This window comes from Tachysurus fulvidraco, chromosome 21 (assembly GCF_022655615.1).
Source record: "Tachysurus fulvidraco isolate hzauxx_2018 chromosome 21, HZAU_PFXX_2.0, whole genome shotgun sequence".
NCBI classification, from domain to species: Eukaryota; Metazoa; Chordata; class Actinopteri; order Siluriformes; family Bagridae; genus Tachysurus; species Tachysurus fulvidraco.
In genome coordinates this window covers 5231531-5243371 of record NC_062538.1, presented here as the reverse complement: position 1 = coordinate 5243371, position 11841 = coordinate 5231531, and the positions used below count along the sequence as shown (strand labels likewise).

Below are 11841 nucleotides of genomic sequence, written 5' to 3'. Positions count from 1 at the left end.
ATGGCTGAGGAAGTTTGGAAGAGCCCCAGCATCCTCAGAACATTCTACACCTGCACTATAGAGAGCATCCTGACGGGCTGCATCAACGCCTGGTTTGGAAACAGCACCGCTGGCAACCGTAAAGCTCTGAAAAGGGTCGTGCGAACTGCCAGCCACATTGTTGGAGGTGAGCTTCCCTCCCTCCAGGACATCTACAACAGGCGGTGTATAAGGAAAGCTCGGAGGATCACTAATGACTCCAGCCACCCGTCCCACAGACTGCTTTCTCTGCTCCCCTCAGGAAGACGTCTCTGCAGCATCCGATCCCGCAATAGTCGACTGGGGGATAGCTTTTTCCCTCAGGCCATCAGACTAATTAACAGCCATAACTAACACAGCATACAGCATACTCCCACAATATTCAACAGTTCAACACCGGACTATACACACATGCACACACGCACACTGCATTCGTACTGCATCAATACACACGGGACTATACACACATACTGCATTTAATTTAAAATAGCAATCTATCTGACAATAAGCTATCGGTACCACAGGACATTTCTGTATCTGTACAGTCCGTTGCACCTTAACATGTTACATATATATTACATGTATATAATACTTATATATATATTATTTATATTTATACTTATACATACATATATGTATGGTTATATATATGTCTAGTAGTAGACTGTGTGTACTGACTATGTATGAGCACATTGCATCCACATTGCATCCACATTTGCACATTTCAATGGTACTGAGCATTTTGCACATTCTTTTTTTCCTAACCTGTCTGTAAATTGTTCGGTTTATGTTTCTACTATTGTATGTACATGGTTCTGCAATTTCTGGAGCTCGCTCCCAAGAATTTCACTCACCAAGGCACATGTGCCGTGGTGATGTGACAATAAAGGTGACTTGACTTGACTATGCTTAATGACATTGGCTGTATGTCTGGGATTGTTGTCACGCTGCAGAATAAATGTGGGGCCAATCAGATGCCTCCCTGCATAATGGTACTGCATGATAGGTAAGTATCTGCCTGTATTTCTCAGCATTAAGGACACATTAATCCTGACTAAATCTCCACTCATTATTGTACCACTGTCCAGCAATTTGGTGAAAAACATACCTCATGCTACAGCAATGTTTTTCCGATTTAAACCAGAGAATGTGCTGCCATTTCTCTGTACCCCAGTTCCTAAAGTTTAGTGTATAGTTGAGTTGCTTAGCCTTGTTTCTGCATCGGCGGTATGGTTTTGGGCTACAATTCTTACATTGAGACCACTTCTGGCCAGGCGTCTCGTGAGAGTAGACGAGTATACATGGGTCCCTCCTGGTTTTCGGCAGTTTTTTGCTGATGGCACTGCTGGAGAAGTAAGTATGGACTGCTTTGAATAAGCATGATGTGTCTTTCCTCTGCTGCATTACGTTTACAGTCCTCAACATTGCCGGTTTCTTTGTGCTTCTTCAAAATAAAACTCTAGTCTGTTACTCACCCAGTTTTATGCACCTACAAAGCTATTTCTGTTTTATTTAATGACCGAGTTTTAACCTACATATAAATTATTAATCATTAGCCCCTGCATGTTATAATTGATTAATTATACTGTACATCTAACTCTGAATATACAAAATCCCTTACTTTGTTCAATTGTACAAACGTGCAAGTGTAAGAACTGATCTTGGTTTGAAGGGTAATCACACGAAATATTAATGATTTCGATTTTTATTCTGTTTGTGCACTTTGTATTTTGTAAATTGATCAAAATAAACAATTAAAATATAGATTTTTGAGAGCGTTCTTATCGCATTACTACAGCATTTCTTCATACCTGCCTAAAACTTTTGCACAGTATTGTACAATAATATTTGCACAATATTGTTTATAAAAATGAGTGACCCTTCACTTTGTGTCTGATGGGCTGAGGGACTTTATATAGATGATAAATACATATGACAGCACCATTTACATATTTACAGCATTTAGCAGACACCCTTATCCAGAGCAACTTACATTTTATCTCATTTTTATACAACTGAGCAATTGAGGGTTAAGGGCCTTGCTCAGGGGCCCAGCAGTAGCAGCTTGGTGGACGTAGGAATCGAACTCACAACCTTACAGTTAGTAGCCCAACACCTTAACCACTAGGCTACCACATCCCACAGCACCAGTTAGCTTTTCCTATGAAATATACATTGAATTAATACTTGAAGTTACTGTTTAAAGGTTAAATGTAGAATAAAAAATGATGATGTAGCATTGACTTATTTTTCTGTGTCTTCATTTTAACTAGAAATGTTACTACAGTGCATGGGTGTGGGTCTTGTGAATTTCAGGAAACTTTTGCTGAAGCATGCTGACAGCATGCAATCTTAGACACTTGCGAAAAATAAACACAGAAAAAACACAAACCTCATCCTACTTCCCATAATCCACAGCACATGATCCTGTGCCAATCGTTGATAAAGGGTTGTGGAAAGTTTACTTTGCAGACTGACGTACAAAGTCCAGAAAACATTGAGGTTAACGGTAATTCCCATTATTACAAGAATACACAACAACAGAATGAAACTCACAAGGCTACAAATTGCATTTGAATAGTTTAAAAGTAAAGGTGGTGTTATTTATAGCAGCTCTTGATGAGCAAGATCATACATAATCATAATGACGAAAGTCTTATTTATTCACTCAAGGAATTTAGGGAAGACAGATTTTAAGAAAAATTATAATTTAAGAATGAAATATCATGTTTTCTATGTAATTCTGGAGTGTAGCATTCAACCACAAGAGCATTATAGAGATCTTTACAATTTGGTGTTGTCAAGAAGTGAAGGTAGGCTGTTTTAAAGTAGACTTAAAAATACTTGAAATGAATGCAAAATAGAAATATATTTCAAATCAGTAACATCTGTACTCTCCACAATGTCCCAAGAAATCAGCCGTTTCTGAAATACTCAAATGTCAATGTTATTGACATCACATTTTCCTCTATTCTGATGTTTAATATCAACATTAATTGAAGCTCTTGGCTCACTGCTTGGATTGGATAACTGCATGAATAATCAGGTGTACAGGTGTTCCTAATAAAGTGGCTGATGCGTGTTTGTCTCCTACATGCTTTTCAGTTTGATTACACTTAGACAAAGAAAAAAAACTTATCACTTCATCTGTAAAACACTAAATAGGTATTTATGTACTAAAGTAAACTTAAATATAATTTTAGTGCTAATTATCTTTTGCTTTTTTTAAATTTGGTTGTCGACCCAAAGTCTAGCAGATGACCCTAGGACCTGGACTAAAAAAAATACTATGTGATGTTGTGAAATAATTTCCTACTTCAACCCCTGGAGTGAGGAGAACTGAGAACAAGGAAGATTTCACATTCTAGAAGTTCACAAAGCCATTAAAAGTTCAGAGAGTTCAATTTATTTGTCTTAAAAATTTTATTAAAAATTGTTTTGTTAGAAAATCAGATTTGTAAGAATGAGTAGATAATTGCTCAGGACATGAATTTACATAGTCTCACATTTCAGTATCAATATTTCAAATCCTACAAGTAAAAATTGTTTTTATTTTGCTTATTTGTCAATTTAATAATAATAATAATAATAATAATAATAATAATAATAATAATAATAATAATAATAATAATAATAATAATAATAATAATAATCATGATGATGATGATTGTTGTTATTTTATTATTATTATTAATAATAATAATAATAATAATAAATTGTTGTTGTTAATAACAATAACAATACTACTACTACTAATTATTATTATTATTATTATTTTTATTTATTTATTATTAAATTGTTGTTGTTGTTGTTGTTAATACCAATAACAATATTACTAATAATAATAATAATAAGAAGAAGAAGAACAACAACAACAACAACAACCACAACAACAACAACAGTTGTCTCGAGACTACTGATTGACATTAAAGCGCGCCATCTGCAGGAAGCAAACTGTAATTATTGAAACCTTTTAACAATGTGAAGCCTCAAAACCACATTTAAGGCGTTCTATTGGTGGTCCTCACAATGCTATTGGATAGAAGAAGTGTGTATAGGTCCCAGTCATCTGGCCATGAACTCACTCTACATGCAAACTTTGTGTCTCATGTCTTGCATGACTGGATTTGTCAAGATTCAAGTAAGTAAAATTCTTTACATATATTTTTGTGTGTTTATTACAATGTCTAGAAGTTCTAGACAATGTAATATATTGTAACAACATTTCCCTAAAAACTTTTCTACATCAGAGCCCTCCTTAAACAATATCTGAGAGGTCAAAAAATTTTTTTTATCATTTTTTCCCCTATATTTGGGTATTACAGGGTCAAGGCTGAAAGCGAACCTGGAAAAAAAAACAACAAAAAAAACACAAGTGTTTTGGTCTACACGAGACACTGTATTTTTGAAAAGAGCGCGCGCTCCAAAGCTGTTTCATCTTACTACAGCACACGTGAGTATTATTAATATCATATATATATATATATATTAACATAGGGTGAGATTTATAGTGCAGTGTAGAATATATGTCAATTATAGTCTTTATATATAATTACCGGGTGTATCTTTATAGTATGTTATAGATAATAACATACTATAATATATATTGTAGTATGTTATAGATAATAAACACTATAATAAATATTGTATATTATATATATATAGTAATAATAGTAATACAAGTTGCAGCAAGATAACCACGTGAATTGCGTTTATGCTTAAATAAAGTGCTCAAGAATATCGTAATAAACCTTCACATAACAGACTTGGCGGCAAAACAAAGTTTAAAAAGTGCGCGCGTGCGTTTTCCCGCGCAGTTTGCAGATATAAATAAAATAGCCAGTATTAAGCAGCACTAATTATACATTCAAACGGATATATAAGATGCCTGTGTGCACGTACAGGTATAGCATATATTAACATGTTAGTCTGTAGACAAATGCTATGTTCATACACATACAGGTTATTGCATCTATATTATAAGTACAACAGATATTTTTAAAAGAAATCTCCAAATTTTCCCCTAAACAGCTTCTGATAGTTTTCACGTCATTTTTTCATTTCAATATCACAATAAGGTTAGAAAAGCTGTCATTTTGACATGAGCGTGTAGAGGAATCAGAAAGAGAAAGCGTCTAGCAGAGGATTATGGAAGGCCATTTGGGTCAACAGATTTCCCTAGACATAGGTTAATGTAAACCTGACATACCTGTCATGCTGTATATGATGTATATGAGCATAAAGAAAAGTGAATTCAATGTATGCTTGTGTATGTTTCCTAATTTCTTGACGTAGCCTTACATTTATGTTTATTTTATGTTGTTTTATTTACGTCTCTTGATAACCGATGTATTACTTTGTTATTGCATGGAGACACAACATCGAATCAAAATTCTGAAATTCAGACAGAATGCAATATTGAGGATGCTTGCTAACAAAGCATCATGACGAAAAAAAGGGACATTTTAATTCAATTTGGAGCTCTAGTGTTATCTATTACAGAACATTACATTACATGATGCATGATTACATGATGTTTTAATCATTTCCCCCAGAAACTGTTTTTTTTTTTTTTATGTTTTGCTGATTTGTTCAGCTTTGTCTAAAACTCTGTTAATACCAATACAAGATATAATCAGATTTAAGTACAACAATAGATTTAGCCTTAAAAAAAAGTTAAGAGCTCAGAAGTGTGCACATATATGCAAGAGGCAATTTGTGTGAACTAACCTGACATCCAAATGTAGAATACGTTATACGTCATGACTTACACACATGTAATCCTTATCAATACGTTGACTTAAATAGATAAACTGTAAATTTACTTTATAATATAATAATTAATCATTTTAATAATTTAAATAATTTTAAGTGGCTAAATATTTTTTTTGAGTGTGAGCATGTAAGATTTTGCCATTTTATTTAGTGTATTTTGAGGTGTACAAAAATTGATCTGCTTGTTTTTTTGTATTAGGATTTGTATTTGTAAGTTTTATCTGAGAAGATTGTTTATTAGAGAAACAGAGTTAATACAGTTAAAACAGCTTTGTCTACAAATCACAGAATTGTGTTCACATTGTAGTTAAAAAATAACAAAACCAATCCCTAAATGTTTCAGCTGGAATAAATTAAAGCTATAAAAGAACAGCACACGGTGCCAGGAATAGAGGACAGGAAGTGTTAAAAAAAAAAATCTTCAAAGCAATTTGGTTATTATAGAATTGTCTTATAGCAATGGTAGGATATGAGCAAACTGTCTGTGTATTAGAAGAGGCAGGTGGTCAGTGTGCTCTAATAAATAAGATAGATAACTTACGACATTTGAAGAACAATCGTCAGTGTCTGTTGGCAAGCAGCTAAACTAGCTATCTAAGATTAAGAGATCATTCGAGTTCATTATCTAATCTATATCATTCTGCTTATTATTGAAGGTTTCTTTTCTCCAAGTGTCTTTAGGCAGAGCTGGTGGATAAAAATGCTATGTCCATCAGATAACAGGTGGGTCTTATGTATATACTCGAATGCATAAAGTGGTGGGAAATATTATTAAGATTTATGATTAAGTCAAATTAACTTCCCTAATAACAAACTAATTAGTTATTTTTTTTGTTTGTTTGTTTTTTGACAGAGGTCTTGTGGCCATCATCTTTTTCATCCTGGGAATGGGAACACTTCTTCCATGGAATTTCTTCATTACTGCCTTCGATGTATGAAACTGGGAGGCTTTTGGGAATACTTTATATATATGTGTGTGTGTGTGTGTATGTATATATATGTATGTGTGTGTATGTATATATATATATACACACACACTCATCTGTACAGCGTTTTATTTTGTGCAGAAATCTATAGCACTCATCCTTTGTCTTTCACAGTATTTCAACGAACGGCTAAACACATCAATGTCAAGCAACGCTTCGGAAACTGACCAGACTTCTCCCTATATGTTCGACAACATGTGTGTGTTGCTTTCCCAGCTGCCTTTGCTGTTGTTCACGTTCCTAAACTCATTTCTCTACCAGCAGTAAGTACATATTCATGTGTTTAGGTTCAGTTTTAGGGACACTAGGGAAAAAAAATTAAAAATGTCAATCTGTGTCTCTGACTTCTTTGGATTTTGTGCAATACGATGACTCTGTCTTGCTTTGCAGTATTCCAGAAAGGATGAGGATAGCCGGCAGTATGTTTTTCATTTTACTACTCTTCATCCTTACCGCCACCTTAGTGAAAGTCAAAATGGAACAGGATCTTTTCTTCCAAATCACAATGGCGATCATCTGGTTTATCAACAGTATGTGTTGCCAAATTATTATACCTTAATGCAATATAATTGGGTGGAAGCTGTCAGTGATGTGATGTGTTCATTGTAAACTTTTTCTGCTACAGTGTTTGGGGCGGTGCTTCAGGGCAGTCTGTTTGGTCTGGTTGGGAAATTTCCCCCCAAATATAGTTCATGGTTTATGAGCGGTCAAGCCATGGCTGGCATCTTCTCTGCAGTCGCCATGTTGGTGTCAAAGATCTGTGGGTATCAGTGAGCATAACATGAATTTTTACGTTCATCGCTAAAGAATTAGGGTTATTGTGGATCCTAAATGATATAATGAATAATTTCCTGTGTTTGACTTGCATCTCCAGCTAAAACAGATAACGAGAGTGCGGCTTTGGGCTACTTCATCACACCCTGTGCTGCCACACTCCTCACGCTGTGCTGCTACTCACTGCTGCCTCACCTGGTACATTCTTTCATTTTTGCGTTACACCTAGTTTGTTATATGATACTGGTTGTTAAAGTGGGGTCTTGTCAGAATAACCAGGGAGCCTATACTACAATGTATATACAGAATATACTGATCAGCCATAACATGAAAACCACTGGCAGGTGATGTGACTAACTTGTTACCATGGTACCTGTCGAACAGGGGGATATATTAGGCAGTGTGTCTAATGTTTGAGATAATGTAGAGACTAATGTTTGAGATGCTGAATTATATTCAAAGGAGGTTTGTAAGATGAATTTTGCCATGAAAGGGCTTATCTGACTTTATAAGATGGAATCTCATTGTTTTGTTAATAAGTGCTCTGCTTTACAGCACACACCTTAGTTACATCCATAATCGTCTGAGAATTTTATAACCATTACCTTATACAAGATGTCAAGAAATAATTTTTTTTTTCCCCCCAGAAATTTGCACGACTATATTTAGAAGTCGGAGCTAGAAACACAGAGACAAAGACAGATTTGGATCTAAATCTAAAGGGTCAGTGTCAGACATTGATGAATAATATATCAGACATGTTTGTACTTTTGAGACTTGAGTAACTCTGAGACTGTAACTATGTTTCGTCTGTTGCTGTAGAGAACGTGACCTTGGTCAAAGTGAAGCCCACTGATTCAGACTTCGCTGGTAAAAGCATGTTAAATGACTCTTATGTCGGAGCCTTCAAGACTGTGGACGCACTAGAGACGCAAGGCGAAAAGGCACCGGTATTGGCAGTGTTTAAAAAGGTTCGGCATTTTGTCTTAAAAAAAAAAAAAAAAAACAGACAGACAGAAAGTTATGACTTTCTGGCTTGAGAGACTTTTACACAAACCTTCACATACAGACACACCAAGGTCCACTTACTCACACGAATTACATCATTAATGCAAATAAATAGTTACATATCAGCTTTTAACTCTCGGGTACTTGTAATGAGCATTTTATTTCCAAATCCCTGCTGAAATTTTGTTCTGTATTCCATATGGTTGTATGTTCTTATTCATCTATATATATATATATTTTCTTTTTTTTTTTTTAAAGATTTGGGTGATGGCCTTGTGTGTGACGTGTGTTTTCGCAGTCACGTTGTCTGTGTTTCCAGCAGTCACTGTGTTGGTGAAGCCAAATGGTCTGTTTACAGGAACAATGGGTAGGTGACCATTACAACACATTCTTTAACAAGTATTAATTAAACAACAACAAAAAAACAGGAATTCCATTACTTTATTTCTCTCTCTATCTCACACACAGGCGACATTTTTACACCCCTCTGTTGTTTCTTGGTCTTCAGTTTGATGGATTGGGTTGGCCGAAGTGCCACCTATATTTCTCAGTGGGTAAGGCTTCAGTATATTATTTTTTCTTTAATTATTTTTAACTTACTTATATTACTTTTAACAAGAGTCTGTTGCAATCAAAGATAAGTAAATGGTATCATGGGAATAAGATGAAACCTTCTCCTCTGAGTGAAAGATACATCTTTAGCATCTACAGGATTTAAGAAGTAAAGCCAAACATCATTGGATTAGTGCTGAAAGGATGTCTGCTATGAACATATTTTGACCAGATGTCCTGACCACAGGACAGCCTTTTTTTAACTACGACAGGATTTTTTTGGTGTGGTGAGATAATCCACTGAAGAAAGGCTGGAATTTAGGAAGGCCATGAACAGATATTTGGCAGGCGCAAATCTTTAGGATGTCCAGTCAGGACTGAATTTGTACCAATCCAGTAAATGGTCAGGACCCTCATTCATTTTCTACCACTTATCCGAACTTCTCGGGTCACGGGGAGCCTGTGCCTATCTCAGGCGTCATCGGGCATCGAGGCAGGATACACCCTGGACGGAGTGCCAACCCATCGCAGGGCACACACACACACACACCCACTCTCATTCACTCACACACTATGGACAATTTTCCAGAGATGCCAATCAACCTACCATGCAGGTCTTTGGACCAAGGGAGGAAACCAGAGTACCCGGAGGAAACCCCCGAGGCACGGGGAGAACATGCAAACTCCACACACACAAGGTGGGGGTGGGAATTGAACCCCCAACCCTGGGGGTGTGAGGCAAACGTGCTAACCACCAAGCCACCGTGCCCCCTGTCATGATGTTATGCTGCGCATTCAGTAGAACAGATGAGTGTTGAAATGTAAAAAGTCCACTCATTGAGAGCTACTGCTATTAGATAAGCAATTAATAAAACAAGGAAGGGTGTTGTGTGTTATATAGAGATAATGAAATGATAGAATATTACATTACAATAGGACATTTATACACAGTACTATAATGTCACATCTAACCATGAATTTGCTCCTGTTAGAAAGTAATACTTGCCTTTTTTTTTTAAATTCTAGCCCAAAAAGGAAAGCTGTCTGTTCCCGATCGTAGTGGCAGCTCGTATGATCTTCATTCCTGCCCTCATGTTTTGCAACATTCCATCTCGCGTCTATCCATTAAGTCTTTTCAAACATGAATTAGCCTACATAGTCATCATGTCATTATTTGCCATGACAAACGGATATTTTGCCTGTCTCTCCATGTCCTATGCTCCACAGTAAGTACAGTATTACGACATTACAGTAATCCCTTAAATGCATAACTTTAGTAGAATGCCATTGTACTCAATAGATGTTTAAATGTATGCTATATGGCTAAACGTTTGTGGGCACCTAAACATCACACCCATATGTGGTTCTTCCCCAAACTGTTGCCTCAAAGTTAGCAGCAGTTTTCTTTGTATGCTGGAATGAAGGGCACAAACTTATTCCTGCAAGACAATGCCCCTGTACAAAGAGTGAAATCTATGAAAACACGTTGGTGTGGAAGAACTCAAGTAGCCTCCATGGAGCCCTGACCTCAACCCCAATCAACATCTTTGTGATGATTTAGAACTCAAAAAAAAAGTCTTCCTAGTAGAGTGGAGGTTATAATAGAATTGGGTGGATTAAGTCTAGTTTGGTGTGATAGTCAGGTGTCCAAAACCTCTTGGCTAGAATGTGTATCTTTTCTGAATTGTGTTTTACACAGAATACTAGTAGTGGGCACTTCGTAGTAGAATCCTTATTCATTTTTTTCTTTACCAGGTTGGTGAGGTCTAAGGATGCAGAGACTGCTGGGGCTTTGATGACCTTTTTCCTGGCTTTGGGGCTGTCACTTGGGGGTGCATTCTCATTCGTCTTAAAACAACTCGTATAATTTTCGTCGATCGCCTAATGGTCATGTTACTGCTATCCAGGCAGCTATTCTACTTCTGCAATGCTAATCCTATACATCTAGCGCACGCCTCACTCTCACGTGCCACTTCGTGACACGATACTTCCTTAAAATCCATAATTACAGGCTACACCTAAGTGAATCATAACGGTCAAGATTAGATAATGCATGATGTAACAATTATATGTTCTAAAAGGGAGATGATTTTTATTATTATTATTATTATTATTATTATTCATTATTGGTTTATTTTATTTTAACTTCATGTTTATTTAAAGAATTTCTTTTTTTAATAGAAAATATTTGAGTCAATATTTTGATTTCATATTGCACTGTATTGTTTTGATTTTTTTTCTGGTTTCTACCATATTTATTTTCTTTCTAAAAAAAAAATAGATTAAAAAAAAAAAAAGTCGTGTCTCTGTTTACACATTTACTGTTGTTGAAGAAGCTTGCAAGATTTCCTTCTCACTCCAAGTTTTTTCCCCAGCAAGCTGATGCCTACAGTATGATATCAGATCACTTCATTGTAACAGTTAAATAATAAACAAATACAGTTCTGTACAAGAATCTAACAGAGACCCATCAGGTTATGAGAGATGACCTGCTCCATGCTCTCACACAGCTCTCTGTACTCTACACTGCTCATCTCAATCAGTTGTAAATTAAAAATTTTGCACGAATTGTCCTTTATTGATTAAAAATGTTTGACTGAATTGGATAAATTGTTTTCTTCTAACATATATAATTAGAGATACACAGAATTGGTTACTCTTTTATAAATAATTATATACCAGAGGTTCGTTTTCGTAAATACAGGTCAAGTGCTTCGGTTATTGTTCA

At 35.7% G+C, this 11841-nt stretch overlaps 1 protein-coding gene across 2 annotated transcripts; it reads left to right on the top strand.

Annotated features, from left to right (window-relative positions):
- Nucleotides 1–3947: 3947 nt before the first annotated feature.
- On the top strand, nucleotides 3948–11681 carry slc29a2 (solute carrier family 29 member 2). 2 transcript variants are annotated; one of them, XM_047805828.1, is made up of 14 exons: nucleotides 3948–4159; nucleotides 4344–4471; nucleotides 6466–6516; nucleotides 6647–6725; nucleotides 6894–7042; nucleotides 7170–7309; nucleotides 7405–7539; nucleotides 7654–7751; nucleotides 8201–8276; nucleotides 8376–8524; nucleotides 8820–8928; nucleotides 9030–9115; nucleotides 10140–10339; nucleotides 10869–11681. In XM_047805828.1, the coding sequence occupies exons 3-14, from the start codon at nucleotides 6494–6496 to the stop codon at nucleotides 10978–10980; spliced, it is 1356 nt and encodes a 451-aa protein (XP_047661784.1). In that variant the 5' UTR covers nucleotides 3948–4159; nucleotides 4344–4471; nucleotides 6466–6493; the 3' UTR covers nucleotides 10981–11681. The 2 variants fall into 2 exon arrangements, with proteins under 2 accessions (XP_047661784.1, XP_027032580.1); XM_027176779.2 differs by having other exon boundaries at nucleotides 3949–4159; nucleotides 6450–6516.
- Nucleotides 11682–11841: the final 160 nt, after the last annotated feature.